The following is a 19,256-nucleotide window of genomic DNA, read 5'->3' as shown; positions in this document are numbered from 1 at the left end:
TCATGTGGTTGTTCCAATTGACTGAGCTTAATTGTGTGCATATGTACTGTGGTTTAAAGATAAGGTTACATTAATATCAAATTTTATTTTGTTACTTGGGTTTCTTCATTTCAAATATTGCACAGTGTTCTTTCTAAAAAATATAATTTAAGTTTCTGTGATTTATTTTTCTTTCAATTTACATATTCTTAATTATTATTGTAATTAAATATGTGTGTGTTTATATATAGTGTGTCAAGACTGCATTATTATATATACAAAGAGAAGAGCTCAAGCAGTTGTCTGCCCATAATCCCACAATTCAAGAAAAACCTGTTCAACATCAAGCATCTACAAGTAGGTTATCCACCAAAAGAAAGAGAGCTAGCGATGACATTAAAGGAGAAGAACCTTTGAAGTGAGTTGTGATTTTCTATATTTGTTATACACACTACATGGCCAAAAGTATGCGGACATCCTTCTAATTAGTGGGTTTGGCTATTTCAGCCACACCCGTTGCTAACAGATGCATAAAGTCAAGCATGCAGCCATGCAATCTCCATAGACAAACATTGGCAGTAGAATGGGTTGTATTGAAGAGCTCAGTGTCTTTCAACATGGCACTGTCATAGGATATTACTTTTTGAACAAGTGAGTTTGTCAAATTTCTGTCCTGCTAGAGCTGCCCCCGGTCAACTGTAAGTGCTCTTATTGTGAAGCGAAAACGTCTAGAAGAAAAAAACACTGTAGTCATGAAGAGGTAGGCCATAGAAGTTCACAGAATGGGACCACCAAGTGGTGAAGCGCATAATGCATAAACATCTACTGAGTTCCAAACTGCCTGTGTAAGGAATGCAAGCACAAGAACTGTTCATTGGGAACTTCATGAAATGGGTTTCCATGGTCGAGCAGCCACATGCAAGCGTAAGGTCACCATGAGCAATGCCAAGCATTGGCTGGAGTGGTGTAAAGTTACCACCATTGGATTCTGGATCAGTAGAAACACGTTTTCTGGAGTAATGAATCTTGCTTCACTATCTGGCAGTCTGATGAACGAATCTGGGTTTGGCAGATGCCAGGAAAACAATGCCCGCCTGAATGCATAGTGTTAATTATAAAGTTTTGTGGAGGAGAAATAATGGTCTGGGGCTGTTTTCATGGTTTAAACTAGGCTCTTTAGTTCCAGTGAAAGGAAGTCTTAATGCTACAGCATACAATGACATTCTAGAGTTGTGTGTTTCCAAAATTTTTGCAACAGTTTGGGGAAGGCCCCTTTTTTCCAACATTACAATGCCCCCATGCTCAAAGCAAGGTCCATAAAGACATGGTTTGCTGAGGTCGATGTTGAAGAAATTGACTGGCTTGCACAGAGCCATGACATCAACCCTGCTGAACAACTTTGGGATGAATTGGAATGCTGACTGCAAGCCAGGCCTTCTTGCCCAACCTTGCTAATGCTCTTGTGACTGAATAGGAGTGAATTCCCACATCCATCTTTCAAAATCTAGGGAAAACCCTTCCTGTGGAGACTGCTATAGCAGCAAAGGCAGTATCAACTCCATATTAATGCCCATGTTTTGGAATGAAATGTTCAACAAGCACATATGGGTATTCACCTACTTTGGCCATGTGGTGTATCTTTATTATTCAATTGTGATTGTTAAAATCTTGATAGTGTATTTCCTATGTAAATTTAAACATTTCTATTACAATGCTTTATTGTCTTACTTTTAAGTATAAAAATGAAAAAAATACACAAAATATATGAAAGAAATTTCTGTTGTGATGTTTGCTCTTTATTTCTTTCTGGCATTGAAATAATGAATATTAATATAAATACAGAAATATATCAAATTTTGTAAGTTTTATTGAATGTTTATTGTGAATTATTAAAATTTATAACATGATTTTACCTATGATAACAGTGTTTATGCCAAAAATTCTTTTTTACACATTCTATCATTTTCAAATTAGTGGAGAAAAATGAAAATTATGAAATTTTTAACACAGATACTATCAAATGTTTGCTTAGTATTCAGACTTGGATTTGGGTAAGAATAAAAACAAACTGAAAATTGCCTTAGTTTTGATGTACCAGAGTTGTTTCATGATTATTCTTCCAATACCAAACATTACTTCCTCTCACATCAATAAATAGTTTGGTGCTTTTATCTATATGTAAAAAAAAAGCATGCCTAACAGTTAAATGGTAAAGTGTGTCTTGCATGCAGATTATCATGTGACAACCTTCCCACCAATAGTAGTGCAACACACATGCTCCTGATATGTGCAACTCCCTCTGTTCTCTTTCACTGAATTATTTCTTCTTGGTTGGTTGTTCTTGTGTTGTGACTTTTAATTTGTTCTCGTTTCATGTGTTTATTGTTGTTTTTTCTCATATTTGTATCAATTTCTCTCAACAGGTTTACTCTTTATTATACAGTAGTGATATTTGTAACTTGTTGAATTATTTTGAAGTGGAATTATTCTATATTTCTATTTAGTTATGGACTTGTTACTTTGTTACAAAAAGTATTTCTTTCTGTCAGTATGGTTGTAATGTGTTCATTTTGAATTATGAATTACACATTCTAAGTTACCATTTCAGAAGTTATATTTTCTATTAGCACATTTATACAGGTTTCTAGTGGTGGTATTCTACTGCAAAATAATCAGCTTTTTTTCATTGTTATATTGATTCTCCAGAGTGCTGACATTTGTTGTGCCTTGACTTGAGTTTGGTGGTCTGCACATTTTTTAAATACAGTCTGCCAACTTTGGGCAGATTAAACATCTATAGTTATGAGTTTATAACATTTTTATTGCTAGTATCATTATCTGTTGTTATTTGGGCTCCATAACATAAGTTTTGGTAGATTGGTACTGAGAGTTTAGTTTAGGTTTAGGCTTAGTTGTATCCTGCATTCTATACCATTCAATTAGGCTTATCATTGGTTTTTGTTATTTTAGGATTACGTGTAATTTATCTTACTGGTATATCAATTATTGGGTTAACAATATTGTTTTTTTTCATATATCGTGTCTCATACATATCTTAATGTTTACATACAATTACTTACTTTTAAAAAATAACTTCTGTTTAATTTTCATTATTATTTGTCTCGTATACTTTTCCTATTAACTTGGTTTATGTGGAACCCTGTAGCCAGGGTCCACACAGACTTCTAGTATTCTACATGCTTATTGTCAGGTTAGTATTTTTAAATTAGAGTTTAGTGATATATTTCATCTTCACTGTTCAATTTGGCTTAAAAGAGTCTGTTATTTTTTAATTACCTATATTTCTACCTCAGGGGTAAATTAATAATTAAATTAAATATTTTATTTGCTTTAATGCATAACATCTGATACATATGTTTATTTCACCACACAATTTCTCAACATTTACAATTTATCAGTTATTTCATTTTTGTTGTTCTTTATAATTTATATGTTTTACTATTACTTTTGTTTGTGAGGAGCTCTGAGGGTCAGGGTACATCCTACTTTCTCCAGATATTGTTTGCCTTCCTCCTACTATAGCAAAACCCATTGAGATGAATGTTAATTTTCTTCCACCTGATCATGGCTTGCCTTTCTAGACCTTGACTGCTGAATATGTGAGACTTACCTCAGTTTTATTATTTTTTATAGACATGTTTTTGCAGTATAATATTTCCTTCCTTTTCTAGATATTGTTTCACAATGAGCATTTTTGTCTCTCTTTTGGAAGTGAGTACTTGCAAGCCTTGTCCAACCGTGGCATTTGTTCTTTTTGCCTTAGTTTACCATCAGGCAAATTTTCTTCTTGATTCTATATCCTTGAGATCTCTGTTGCCAGTGTTGGGAAAACCCTCTCTTAATCCTACCCATTTTATCCCCTACCTAGATTTTAACTTTGTCTTATTTTTCGATTCTCCTACGGATAATGTTTAACTTACACTTTTTTCTTAAACATTCCACTCATATTTAGGGATTTTCATCAGATACTGCCTTGTCCTTCCTTTCTAACCAGTGAACTGTGTAATGAAATTAGTTACTTACTTATATTATATAAGATATAATATACTTACTTATATAAGATATTGTTTCCAATAATGGAAAGTGGTGAATTGGGCCATTATGCATGATTCAGTACATAAACCATATCTGAACGATTATAAAAGATATGATGTTTTGATTTTGTAATATATATATCAGTAATTTGAGTCCCTAATTCATACAAAACTATAGATTTAGTATTTTGATACAATAAACATCAATTTGAACTAGATTCTTAACTCAGTTCAGATGGGTCATGCATCAAAGGCCATATCATTGCTTTTATTGATTTGAGAGATTTCACCCCTTCAACATAGTCATTAAAGTACACCTACTCAGAACCCTTTCCAACAGTTCAATGCCTGTTTAAATAAAAAAGAATAAAGGTTCTAAGACTGAACCCTGAGGTACCCCATTTGTTAAATTAGTACATTTTGGATGAACTTGGTAACAACCTTCTTTTTCTCTTCCGTCCAGCCATTCGTCTATCCAGTTTGCTAACTTATTCCCCACACATACAGAGAGAACTTTTTTACAAGCCTTTTATATATTACCTTGTCAAATGTATTCTGAAAATCCAGGTATATCAAATCTACACTTACCTTTATTTACATTGGCAGTAACCTTTTCAAGGAATGTCAAAGATTCGTAATGCAAGATTTTTCCTTCAGTAAAACCATGTTGACCGTCTCATCAATTTGTCAGCTTTTCAGAATGACTTTGCAAAGCATCTTTTAATACAGTATATGACTAATAGGTCCATAATTACTGGGACAGTTTTTCTCACCTCCTTTGAAATTAGCAGTTACATTAGCTAATTTCCAGTCCTCTGGTACCTACTCACTGTTCAGGGACTGATAAAAATTGCAGCAAGTGGCTTGCACAGCTAATTTTGTAACCTCCATCTTTTGAAGAATACTATCTGGTGCAGGATATTTATCATTCTTGAAACTTCTCAGTTTTTTCTTAACTATCTCGTAAATTAATGCAGTAATGTTGTTTCATCTTGTTTTCATCTACCAACTCTTCAATATGTGGAATACTGCTTAAATCTTGTTAAGTAAAAACTAAAGACAAAGCAAAATTTAAAAACCTAGCATTTCATAATTATCAATGGTGAGCCTTTCTTTATCACCTCTTCCTAACACTTGCTTACCATTATCTTATTTAAAGAAATTCATACTGCTAATTTTTACATTTTAGCCAACCTTTTCTCACACAATTCCTTTTGATGTTCCTGCTTCTTTAACTTCATCTTCTGTAATCTTCTAAATCTCTTGTTGCACCAGTCAGTTTAAATTTCTTAAACTTATGGTGCTTTTATTTAATTTTACCTCTTATACTCTTTGTGAGCCAACCTGGTTTTTTTTACTTGCAATTACTCTTTTCGATCTATAAAGTATATGTTTATCTTGAATATTGAAATATTTGTCTTTAAACATTTTTCACATCTAATTAGTGTCTTTAAATAAATCTTTCACAAAAGATAATTTTTGTTTCACCCCTTCAGAATTTGCCTTAGGTATCTATTATTGTTTAGTTCAGACAGGTTTCCAATTTATTATGTTGTGTATATTAATGTATCAAATAACAAGATATTTTTATTTGAATTCAGAAGTTAATTAAATGTGAATATGTATTAGATTTATGGTATTTGCCTGGAAGATTAATACTCACAACTTTCATTTTTAACACAAATATGTTTTAGTATACAAACAAACAAAGAAAAGTACAGTTTATAATAATGGGTATTATTAATAGTTTATTACAAAGGATTGCTTATCTACAAAAGTTTTAGAACTTACAGATAATACTAATTCTTATAATTGGTCTAGAACTGAATATTTTATTGATAATCTAGGTCCACGACAAGCATATTAATTCTGAGTTGATAGTGTCACATATCACTTAAGCTAGCTAGCTTGATTGGTCTTATATGAATTACAAAATACTAACACCTGAAATTAATTCACTGAAGTTCAATGGTTTATAATGGTTGAAATCTATAAACATTACTGGTTCTGCAGTTTTCTGATTAATAGGTGTTAATCATAGTTATATCTTTCGAGTGCTATGTCATATGGGCTGTAGCTGTCCAATAATAATAATATTTGTCTCTCAGCATGTCTACTTTGATATACCATTCACTCAAGACTCCTAGAATATTCACCAAAGTTCACTTGGCAACAATAGAGTCAGTTACTAGTATGACATACATAACTAGTACATTGTTGATTCTTATGCTCAGGCACCTTCTACAAATTTCGAGAATAGGTGGGATATGCACAATGCATTGTCAAGAATATATATCCTGTGAAAAAAAAAAAACACATACACAAAAGCTATGCAGAAACATATGTAGGCACTGAAATAAATGTACAACAGTAAATCTGTTACACCTCTCTTTAGAGAATTAAGATTGGCATTAGACAATTTTTAATTAAGATGTTACATATACATACACTCACACACATGCACACTGATAACAATTTATTAAATACAATGCATTGTTAAAAAATTATATAACTTCAAAAATTATAAATATATATATATATATATAAAACAATTAATACAAATAACCTTATGATAATAAAACTACATAGCATGTGAAAGTGCTTGAGCACAAATGTTATCTTTTTTGTAATAACACAATCAGTTATTACACAGACAGGTGTGAAAAGTTTTACAAAACCAGGAAACATCTTGCCTAATTTTTGGCCAAAATAAATGTTTCATAATTTTTATCACATGCATTGTTGACTTCTAAACAACCTTCCATGGGGAGTTTATGGGCTACATTCACTATGTCAAAATGATACACTTTTGGAACAGCAATTTGATAAATTACAGCCCAGTCCTCTAACACTGGTACATTTGGTGTTCTCCATTTTCTCATTAGCACACCATTTTTGAAAAAGTAATATGAAACTTTTTCCAGTTCATTTTTTTTGGGAGTGCATATTTAAAGAGTGATAAAGTCTGCAGATTCTTTTCTTGCTCATTGATCAATGTATTTCTAGCACATGGAACTTCACCAGGTGAACTAGAACCATTATGTCCATTATTGACACTCACCAATGAATTATCAGTAGGACAGTTATTTGGAAGATCCCTGTCAGGCCAAAAAAACATCTGAGATGAATCTATAAAATCGTCCTCTAAACATTAATTCACTGAAGTTGAATCATTTGTAATGGTCTAAATCTATAAACATTACTGGTTCAATGCTGTAGTTTTCCAATTAATAGGCAAGTATCACAGTTATAGCTCCTGAGGCCTATAGCACACTGACTGTAGTTGTCCAATAATAATAATATTTGTTTCTCTGCACATTGGTTTTTATACACCAATTACAGGAGACTCTAGAAAATACACCAAAGTTCATTTGGCAACAATGCTGTCAGTCACTAGTAATACATATACACCTGGTACATTGTCAGTTATTACACTGAAGAACATTTTACCAATTTTAAGAACAGATGGGACTTGCACAATACACAGTCAAGAATATATGTTTTGTGCAAAACAAAAGTTATAGAGAAACAAGCATAGGTACTAAAATAAATGTATAACAGTAAATCTGTTGTACTTTTCTTAAATTGATAATTAAAATATCTTTATTCCTTATCTCCATATGCAGCAAAACATTGAACCCAATAAAGCACCCAGATGTTCCTCAGTTTTCACCCTTTGATCATTTCCATATTTTATGTTAATAAATCTAAAATAGCATTATTTCTAGTAGGTTTCTTGACTAATTGGTGAAAAATTCATCTTTTCATGGGAGATTTTGAATGATAAGGTAAGACTTTAGAGAGCTGGAGATTTCATATTTTATTAGATTCAAATACAGCTTAGTTACTAAACTAAATTACAGTGGAATTTTATTGTATCAGTATAGTAGTTTGATGTTATCTTAAAATGTATATTAAAAATCTGAGAAAAGTTACTTTGTTTCACATCCTCCACATGCAAAATTTGATAAGGCTTAGCAACCTATGATTAACAGCAAATGAGTACAAAGTACAAAACTAGAAAAGATACTTGTTTGGTGTATTTCATTATTTACTGTTCTATGTTTTAAGAAAAATTAGTTTATGAACTTGTTTCTAAGTAGTAATAATACACTCAAATGTGACTGTATTTTATGAAATACTAGTCCACTAAAAACATGGTGACTTTACAAGTCACTTTGTAAAGGTCAGTATAATAAAAATAATAAATATTTATAAGTGTACAATGTTATTAGATTTAAGCTATCTAGACTAAACATTTGAGTTTTGAGTTATAATTTGTAGTCTTTCTAGAATGAAAAATTCTAATTTTGTAGTGGTTACAAGGTCAGTCAAATCAACTCAAACCATATAGAGATACAACAGTGAAAATGAAAAAAGTAAAGTATTTTATGATTACCTGGAGGTTATATATGATTTACATGTAAAATCTGAAAAATGTCCTGATGCATAAATGTATGTGGCACTTCAATATGGTCTGTTCTGACAGTTTAACTTTTTGCATATTATATCAGTTATTAAGGGGCCACTCACCTCCATATGAAACTCCCAATCTTTTGGTCTCCATTTCCAGATTTTTTTGGCTCCAGCTGTTTGATATGTTTAGTCAAGATGGGTTCAGTCTTTACCTGCATGCTTATCCATCTTCTCTGAGTTCTCTCTCTTATTCAGACTCCTCCATGTCAGTCTTTCTCAACTCACTGTTCTGGCCAGCACAGTTGTGATTTCATCTCTTCAACCTTTTTCATTCATGCCTCTTTTTCTTTCCCAATCCCTTCTTTGGCAAAATCATTTCTCCATTGTTCCTCAGCACAGATAGCTCTCATTTAAATAAGTGGAAATACAAAACAAATAAACCATTTTTCCTCCAGCCAAAGCCACACTCTTCACAGGTAGCCTTCCTTCTTTCTTGTGCTGTTCACCCTTCCTTTTTGCCAGTTTATCAGTTTATCTTGTGTTTATGTTACTACTTCTGACTTTTCCAAATGAATGTTCCACACCCTTCTAGCTTTTTTACTTAGCTCTTGGACAATGGTTCATCCATTTTTGCAATTTAATCTATAGAGTAGCATTATCCGATACTTTTCATTTTCTCATTTCTCCCACATTGTTTTCTCTCCCATACTTTCTCCTGTTTCATTCCTTTCATGTCCTTCATCCTTACTGTTTAATTGCCCTATGAGATTGAAATTTCATTATTGACCTTCATAACTTTTACTTTCCTCCATTTTAACCTTTGTCCTCTCATTTGATACACCATCTCTTCTTGATGACTAATTTTTTTGCTTCTGTTTGCATGTAGTTGTTATTGGTTGGCTTTGCTATTGATATTTATATGTTCTTTATCCCACTCATAATGTTTTTTACTGAAATAACAATGCATGAAGAGGTAAGGACTTTCACACCTATTTTACTTCCATCTGTGTGCATCTTTGTTCCCAATCTGATCCTGATTATTTTTTTTTTGCCCCATGCAAACTCTTTGTTGTTATGTTACCAACACTGCTTCTTTCCATTACTCCTATTTCTGTCTTTTATCTCCTGGAACTCATTTTTTTTTTACAGTGTTTCTCGTTTGTAACCTTTACCTGTTGGCTTTATCAACTTATTAATCTGGTTTATACATCATTGACAAATAATTCTTGTCACTTCTTTCAAGTTTTCTCTCACCAGATCTGTCTTGTCACCCTTTTCATGGCTGCTCTCTTCTGTTGTACATTAGAGAAGATTATGCAAATTGGTATCTGAAACTTATTTTATATGGTGGTTATACATTATATTCATAATGTGAACATCTTTTCCTCACTGGCTATTTCTTGCAACCTGTTGCTATTCTCCATAACATCCATAGACTTCAAATGGTAAATTCTCACTCTATTTTTATCTCTTACCTTTATAGTAGTCTTTTTACATACCTGCTTCTGCTCTGTAGCAAGTGATACCTATTTGGGGTACTTAGCTTTAAATCTGCACCACATTACTTTACGGGTCTGTAATTCTTACTGATTAGGTGGAGTGTGTCACAAAACCTGTATCCAGAAAAATTCAAATGATTGTTTCTGAGTAAAATTTGTCAGTTATTTACTCTTGATGAGTCATATTGGTCAGTTACTTGTATCTGACTTTAAAATTCTGGTATTTATACAAGGAAATTATAAGTTAACATAACATAAGTTTAGCATTGTTCAGAGTAAAGTATTTACAGCAGTGGTGCACAAACTTTTTGAGTCAGGGGCCACAAACAGACTTCTCGTAACTGTAATATGGACATGCTTTCAAGTAAAGCAATTTTAATAATTACAAGCTACGGGAATTGTGAGCTCGCAATCTTTTATGAGAATTAAAGTTGTCAGAAGTATATTTACCTAAGAATTATATACTTAAACATTATATTACAGCAATTATTGTAATATTGTATATGTAGGAAATAAGTACCAGGTATAATTTTTACAACACAACTAAAAGTAGAGTAAGAAACATAACCAGAGCAAATAGCTTCATTAATAAAATAAGTTGGTATTTGTTATAACTTTTGTGAAGAGGAATTGAAATTCATTTTTAAATCAGTAAAAAGTTATTATAACCTTTAATTGATTGCTTTATTTTAATCCATAGGCCAAATTTTTACAGCCACGACTTTTGGGTTTTCTTGCTTTCTTTGATTCCCAGTTGCTTAATGCAAATTTTCCATTAGAGGAAAAGAAACTAGTAGGTGTTTTATTACATGATAATTAGGAAATTTAAATTTATTGCTTGAAAGTTTTGTGATTCATTTGTATATTTTATTTTATTTATCTTAAAAGAAAGTAAAATCAGTTCCATAAAATTCTATGTATATCACATGTTTGTTTATTATTGGTTTTCTAAGTTAAACTATTGTTATCATTATTTAGTATAAAAAAAACATGTTTGTTTATGATTGGTTTTCTAAGTTAAACTATTGTTATCATTATTTAGTATAAAAAAAACATGTTTGTTTATGATTGGTTTTCTAAGTTAAACTATTGTTATCATTATTTAGTAAAAAAAACTTTATAATCTTAAAGTCATATTGAAAATATGAAAGTGAAATTTATGTAAATAAATATTTATGAAAGAGCAAAGACTCCCTGTATGAATAATACAGGCTTGGCATTGCCCAGTGGTTAGCTTGTAGGGTCCAGGGTTTGACATATAATGCTACTGAACATTCTTCATGCTTTCAGTTGTGAGTTTGTTATGAAAGTAACCGTGAATCCCATTATTTGACTCATACAGTTGGACAAAGCTCTTATGGTTGAAAGTAAAAGTCTGTATGTTAGTAAGGTGCTGTTCCAGTTATGTATCATTTATCCTAAGAATTGTTGAAACTGATGTAATCATCCAAAATAGTAACTATAGGTTGTATGTTATAAGAACTAGAGTTGATCATGCTGGATGAAGGTGATGAAGTTAACCATCTTAGCTCCAATAAAAGAACGAGCTCTTTCTTCATCGTTATCCTCCCATGAATTTATCATAGGAAAAAAAAATTATAGACTTAATACTGAATGGAACACAGTTATCTATTCACAGAAAATATAGTTTAATTTTGTAGGATATTTGGATATGTTATTTTTAGAGTTAATTAGAGTATGGTGCATGTTTTGTCACTAATGGTCAGTACTCTGGTATGTACCATTTACCCATAGAAGTGTTTCTTGAATATGGTTTGTGCTTTATATATGGAAGCTTCATATTGTAGTATTAGGCTTACATTTAATTATTTCCTACCTCTAAATACATTACATACAAGGATTGATAAGCTTGCCTGTAGGAACAACACATCCAAATATTGGACAATATTTTGAGTAGTTACATAATTGTATTCCATCCTGTTTAACCAATTGTGGACATTAATGAAATATTAAGAAATTTTGTTGGTTTCTAAGGTTTTTTAAAGAACTGACTTGGTAGTATTAAACTTAGTGATACAACATCAATGAATTTTTTGTAGTTTTGCAAACATGAAATGTTTGTTATTCTGTATAGAGATTGTAGCAGTTTCTCTTAAGTGTATCGAGTTTTAAAATGTAAACTGTAGCTGCAACATCCCTATCTTTATATCATCAGAAATTTCATTTAATTACTGTTGTTGGACAGGTTTATTTTAAACAAACGTAAGAAGTTTTACCAGTGTCACTGTATGACACTTATGTGCTTAATTTTTGGTAGTATATATTTGAGTTTTCATGTTTAAAACCTGGACACTTGTTTTTCATAAAACAAAAAATCTAGAACTTTACAACTGCTCAAAATTCATTAAATACATAAAGAGAACTTTTATATCTAAAACTAATTTTCTCATTTATTTTAGGCATTAGGAAGCTTAAATTCTATTATGGAGCTAATGGGTCCAAAGCACATTACTGCAGTGAGGATGAAAGTGATGGCTACTCTAAAGATAGCTATTCATTTTACTGAGGAAGATTTCCCTCAAATTTGTACTCAAGCCTGGAACACTTTTGTTCATAAGTATATTTTCTTTACTTTGCAATTGCAAGAAAAGTAACTTTAATTAATCTACTTATCTAATGAAATTTCTTAACTTAAACACATTTTTTTATAATTTTATTGATTCCATAGGGTCTTGAAAATGGTAAAAGTGTAGAAAACTCTAAAAACAATTTTGAAAATAATATTCTTTCATTGTGTCTAATATTTTATAAATATTTCTTTAATAACGTCTACTTTGATTTGATGTGGTTTGTTGTCTTAAGTGTTTATGATCTTTGTAGACTTATCTTTCACATCTATTGGGAGTGTGTACTCGTGATTAGTCAGTATTGCATTGCATTGTGCAGGGAATAATATGACTTTTATTAACCCTTTTCAGATGGGTCACATGTCAAAGGCCATGTTATTACATTTATTAAGTTGCATTCAAAATTTTATTGAAATACAGTTTTATGAATTTATCTCTATTTCTGGTATCAAACTGTAGATTATAATTCAAATTTTGATATTATACAGTATTTAATTTTGTAGTTTAAAAGTAAGTATTAAACAAATACACCAAAACTTCAATTTTATATGTTCTGTGTTGTGTTGAATGTAGCACTGGTTCAAATTAAATGCTTGTGATGTAAAAACACAACGTCTGTAGATGTACCAACTAGGAACTCAAATGGATAAGCTGAAATAAAAAAAAAACACTTTTATCCTTTTAATTTTCTAAACTATAACAATATTTGTTGAATCGTATCTTTTCATTTTGAGAAATGGTCTTGTATATACATTTACTTCTATATATGATCTGAAAAAACAATCAGAAGCTCAGAATATTTTTTTAATGATTTTCCTAGCCATTTTCAAATGTGATGGTGTCCTCTCTTTCTTTCGAAACAAACCTTCATGCTGCTAATTTGAGTCTTTAGCCTGTTCTAGATTTCCTGTTTTATTTCATACAAATACAGTTTAGTTTTTAAACTTGATAAATTATAATGGAATTCTATGTTATCAGTATAGTAATTTATAACTGTTTGATTGTTCTAATGTACATATAAAATATCAAAAAGAAAATTTTGTTTCATAACCTCCACATGGGACATTTCTGAAGGCTTAGCAAGCTAAGACAAACAGCAATGAGGACATAGGTTGTAACTAAAACTGATAATTGTTTGCTTACTTTGTTATTTACTGCTCTACATTTTGAGATAAATTAGTTTAAGAAAATTTGTTTTTAAATAGTAATGTTCTATATAAATATACAATTTATAATAATTGTATATGACTGTATTTTACCAAATACTAGTCCACTAAAATGCAGATGATATAGGTCACTTTGTAAAACCTAAAGGTCAGTTTTATATTATTGGATACATTAACATTAGCAAACATGCACTGTGGCATTGTAACTTCTGAATTGTTAGCCAAACAGGCTGAAAAGTCAATATTATGAAAATAGTAAATCTATATAAATGTATAATGTCATGAGATTTAAGCAGTTGTGTCTAAACATTTATGTTTTGTAATCTGTAGTCATTCTTGAGTAAAAAAAAAAGCATAATTTATATTGGTTTTGTATTTTTATATGGTGATTACGAAATTGGTCAAATCGACTGAATCCATGTAGAAATTCGTTAATGGACATGAAATAAAATATTTCTTCTTAAGAAACATTTGATAAAGCTAACTAGATGTTATAAGGATTTCTCATGTGAAATTTTAATTTAGAAGTTAATTGAATTTTGATATGTATCAAATTTATGATATTTGCTAACAAAATTGATACACACAATTTTCTTAACACAAATATATTTTAATATACAAACAACAACAAAAACAATAACTACGGTTTGTGATAGTAGTATTGCAAATATTAGTCAATATACAAGAATTTTTAAAAACTTATAAACTATACTGACTTTTCTATCTGTCTAGAACTGAATATTGTATTGACAGTCCAGGTCCATGACAAGCAAATTAATTTTGAGTTGATATTGTTACACTTTGCTTAAGCTAGCCAGTTGTTTATTTTTGGATGGCTTGACACTGCTTACAAGCTGACTTTTTATCAACAAAGATATTCAATGTCTGAAGTTAATTTACTGAAGTTGAATGATTTGTAGTGGTTGAAATCTGTAAACTTTCCTGGCGATCTTAAATGTAAAAAATCTGTCTTTTAGTTATGTATGAAGGTTAGGATCAGTCTACTTATCTCGTTGTCATAATGTGAAGGTAAGATTCCATCTGTCTATCTCATCTCTTCAGTAACTATTAACTCATTTGACCCATGTATTCTTCACTGACCATGACACAAAGTTTTAGTGTCTTACATTCAATATTTTATTAAACTAATTTTTGTTTATGTTGTACCAATTAATGTAGCATATAAGCTTAGCTAATAATCCATGCTTTAACAGTATACGTTTTAAGCTCCTACTTTTACAAGACAATGTTAACTCAAATTCTGAATTTCCTTAGTATGACACACATTATGTATTTTTGCTAAGTATCTTGTCATCTTTATTTTTTCACAATTCTTTGAAAAATTAAGAAATTAAACATTCGTTACTCACTATACAATTGTTATTGCTCAGGCAAACCATATTTTTATTGTCTTCAATTTTGCATGATAACAGAGATATAAATAGAAAACCCCTTTTACCACACCTACCTGTCACACCCTCTCTTTCAAGATATGTTAATAGTTCTCTTGTACATTTAACTACATACTACCTATAAACAATAGGAAATTAAGGTTTTTATGTGTCAAATGATATATTACATTCTGTTCTTAACAGGTATATGTAAATTTCAGGTTTTTATTTACAGTTACCAGGTCAGCCAAAATGACTGATCGCATTTTGAGTTAGGGTAGAGAAAATAACAGATGAAATGTAAATAGTTACTGGAAACAAACATTTAAAATGTCTATAAAGGTTTTTGGGATGACACAAAGGAAATTTGGAATTTTGAGATTGAGAAAAGTATTTTTAATCTCAACATAAAATTACTTTGCAAATGGAGTGATCCATATATTCACTGACAAATCTTTACTCTAGTTTATTGAAAATACTTCACTAAAAATATTTTTCTTGTTTGTGTAACACTTATAACATTAACTGAAAACTGCCAAACTATGGGAAGATATGCACACTATTATTTAAGGTTAGAAGTATTATGTCAAAAGAGATTTTAAATGAGTACAAAGAGGTCACATGGTTGGTCAAATTGACCGAGCCCATGTTGAAAGAGTTAAAAGTTAAGAATCTATAACATATTTTAGGACCAAAATAGAAATTGTCCATTTTTTGTTATCAGTTCTCACTCAAAATCTGGTTTTCATAAGTGCTGTTTATGTGCATTACATGTTTATGTTTTTGTTTTTAGTTTTTTTATTAGCATATTTATAATATGGCATCCTAATTTCAGTTTTCATAAAATATCATGGTTTTAGGGATTTGGTCATAGTTGCATGTTCAGGCATATGAAAGTATGACTAATCATTAAAAATTATATAATACAGAATTTAACCTTTTGTTTCTTTGTGTCAGTGTGGAATTGCAATCTCTTGGATCCCTTCTTAACCAGGTGATGACTGCTTTACTGCCCCTTCTTCAGTTTCACCCACAAGGAGTTGCTACTATATTCCACTTTTTAGTTGTTGAAAACAGGTATGTATGAAGTTCATATTTATTTATGTTATTCTTTTTTACAACTTTAGATTACTGGTTAATATGCTTGACTTTTTCATATGCCTGTCCACCATTTATTACTAGAAATAAAAATCATGCTTTACACTTTGAGGCTGTGCATGCATTGTAAGCATGACAACCAAATCATACTGAGTAGTCAGACAAGAGTTGGCAGTGGATTTTGATAACTAGTTGTTTTTCCTCAAAATTGTCAGTTAAAAAATTGTGGGTGTCTAGTGCAGATGGCCAATGAATAAGTTTCTGTGAATATCTTAAAACAAAAACAAAGCATCTGTGTTAGAGACACAAATAAAGATCAACATTTTTGTAGGTGCAGTTAAAGCTTTCATAAATATATTAATGTTTTTTTGTACTAAAACACTTTTAGTAATACACATTATGAAAATATAATATTGATGATACATCTACTAGTGCACTTTACCTTTGAGGATTATATTCTGTTATATCTTTATAAGATAAATGTTTAATATTCTCTCTTTCTTCTATGATAGAGCAATTCTGTACAAACTTTTTTTATATCTAATAAAAGAGCATTTAACTGATAGTTGGTATGAATTAATAACAGATCTGCACTTTAGAGCAGTGTACGATTGCTTAAAAATTTAATGCTAGATATTATATTAAATTTTTATAGTAAAGAGCAATTTCCTGTTGATCTGATGATTGTTCAGAATCATGGTGAGGTAAACAATTCTTGTCACATACTTGAAAGTAAAGAGCACTCTCACTCTCTATTAATGTTAGAGGACCTTTTACATCTTTCAGAGTCAAATACACTCGCAAAGATCTGATTTACAGGTCCTGTTGCATCCTTTAGAACAAAGTTCCTCTTACATTTTTCTGAGCCACAAACAATTTCATGAAGATGTAATAATATAAACCCTACTGCATCTTTCAGAGCAAAAAACATTTTAATGAGGATATGATGCTATGTATCCCATTGCATCCTTTTACCCTATCCACTGAGATATTTTTACAGTGCATAACACGAGGGTTTAGTGTCACACATTAAAATGTTTATTAAATAACTTTATGGTTATGTTATACCAATTAGAATAGCATAAAATATTAGCTAATAATCTATATTTTAATAGCATATAAGTTTTAAGTTCTTAACTCTATAAAGTAATATTTGAAAAAATACAGAATTTTCCCTATCCTGTCATCATCCTTTAAAAAAGTATGAAATTGTACATAAACTATTCTCCATAAAATTGTCATTGCTCAGGTAAACCACTTTTATTATAGTCCTCAACGTTGTTTGGTTACAGAGTTATCAAATATAAAATCAGACCCATTCTGCCACACCCACCCATCACATCTTTTCTTTCATAATTCATTACTAGTTCACTCATACATTTAATTATATATTACCTATAACCAGCAGACACTCAAGGTTTTTCATCTATCAAATGCCGTGTTGTATAACATTCTATTCTGAACAGTTAAATGTCAGTTTCTCTCAGAGTATGAACAATGTTCCTCTAAGAAATTTAATGACTAGCTTGGATTAATTTGTAATGACCATTGTTCTAGTCAGAAAGCCAGAAAAATTTTGAGGTGTAATGGAATTTGTATACTTTTTGCATGTTATTAGTTTATATTGTTTGGAGTAGTATTTAATTAAATAAAACTCATTAATTGCAATACAATGAATAAATAGTATACAAAAATTAGGGTTAACTCTCTTTAACAACCGAGAGCAAACAAAAAAATATTTGTGATGTATTTTATTTCTTGTTTTTCATGGTTATTTTTTATGTATAATAAAATAAAGATGCTTCTTGAGGCTCACATGTAAGCTGCTTTTACTAGCTTTAGTAGCTCGTTGGTAATGTAATTCAATAGCATAATGGAGCTGCACATTCCCGGAGTTATTTACAACTTATAAGCATCCAGAGAGTAGTAAGTCATGTCTCAAAAATCAATAAAACAATTAAATTTAAATATAAATAAATGCATATTGTTACAAACTTAAAGCTAATTAGGATAAACAAATGGGTTGTTATATTACTATACGAAGTCATTATAGAAATTAAAGTAGGTAATTCAGATTTTATTTTATTTTTATGGTTGCACAGTTAATCGTAATTACCAATCTCATTTTGAAGTGGGTTAGAGAAATAATATACATATATTATCAAATTTTGTTAAAAGAAACAGTTTCAAATGTATTTAGGAAGTCTTAGGGATTAAATAAAGGAATGTTGAGACTTTGAGATAAGGAAAAGTATTTTTAATTTAGATGTGAAAATTACTTGACACACGGACTTTAAAAATAAAAAAATACTCAATATACTTATGGACAAATATTTATTTTATTTTATTTGAAATACTTCTAAAAATATGATATATTTGTATGTTAAAGACTTACAATATAAAATTAAACACTGCCATATTTTGTGAAGATATACACACTATATTGAAAGTTAAAAGTATTTAATCTAAAAAGATTTTAAACAAGTACAAAGAGGTCACATGGTTGGTCATATAAATCGACCCTATTTCACTCCTGGTGTCCTTTACTGCACATGATACAAAGTTTTAGTGTCTTACATTCAAACTTTTACTAAACTGCTTTTTTGTTTATGATACAACAATTATTATAACATAAGAACTTGACTAGTAATCCATATTTTAATAGTATGTAAGTTTTAAGTTCTTAATTCTACAAGGTAATATTAAAAACATCCTGAATTTTCCCTAAGTATTCTTCCTTCTCTTCTCTGTTTTACCCACCACCCCTTGAAAAAGTACAAAATTAAGCTTAAAGTACTTACTATAAAATTGTTGTTTCTCTCACTAACGGCTCGGCATGGCCAAGCGTGTTAAGGCGTGCGACTCGTAATCTGAGGGTCGTGGGTTCGCATCCCATTCGCACCAAACATGCTCGCCCTTTCAGCCGTGGGGGGCGTTATAATGTGACAGTCAATCCCACTATTCGTTGGTAAAAGAGTAGCCCAAGAGTTGGCAGTGGGTGACGATGACTAGCTGCCTTCCCTCTAGTCTTACACTGCTAAATTAGGGATGGCTAGCACAGATA

General features: G+C 30.6%; 1 protein-coding gene across 1 annotated transcript in view; it reads left to right on the top strand.

The window, feature by feature from the left end:
* Positions 1–10,630: 10,630 nt before the first annotated feature.
* Positions 10,631–19,256, top strand: part of LOC143242269 (serine/threonine-protein kinase ATR-like) — a 29,218-nt gene continuing 20,592 nt past the window's right edge. The window contains exons 1-3 of the mRNA XM_076485636.1: positions 10,631–10,742; positions 12,370–12,527; positions 16,052–16,171. Coding sequence (XP_076341751.1) covers positions 12,394–12,527; positions 16,052–16,171 — 254 coding nt within the window. The 5' untranslated portion in view covers positions 10,631–10,742; positions 12,370–12,393. The remainder of the gene's footprint in view (positions 10,743–12,369; positions 12,528–16,051; positions 16,172–19,256) is intronic.

The sequence above is a fragment of the Tachypleus tridentatus genome, unplaced genomic scaffold (genome assembly GCF_004210375.1).
Source record: "Tachypleus tridentatus isolate NWPU-2018 unplaced genomic scaffold, ASM421037v1 Hic_cluster_2, whole genome shotgun sequence".
NCBI lineage: Eukaryota > Metazoa > Arthropoda > Merostomata > Xiphosura > Limulidae > Tachypleus > Tachypleus tridentatus.
Note: the sequence above shows the minus strand (reverse complement) of the source record. Positions and strands in the feature narration are given on the sequence as shown.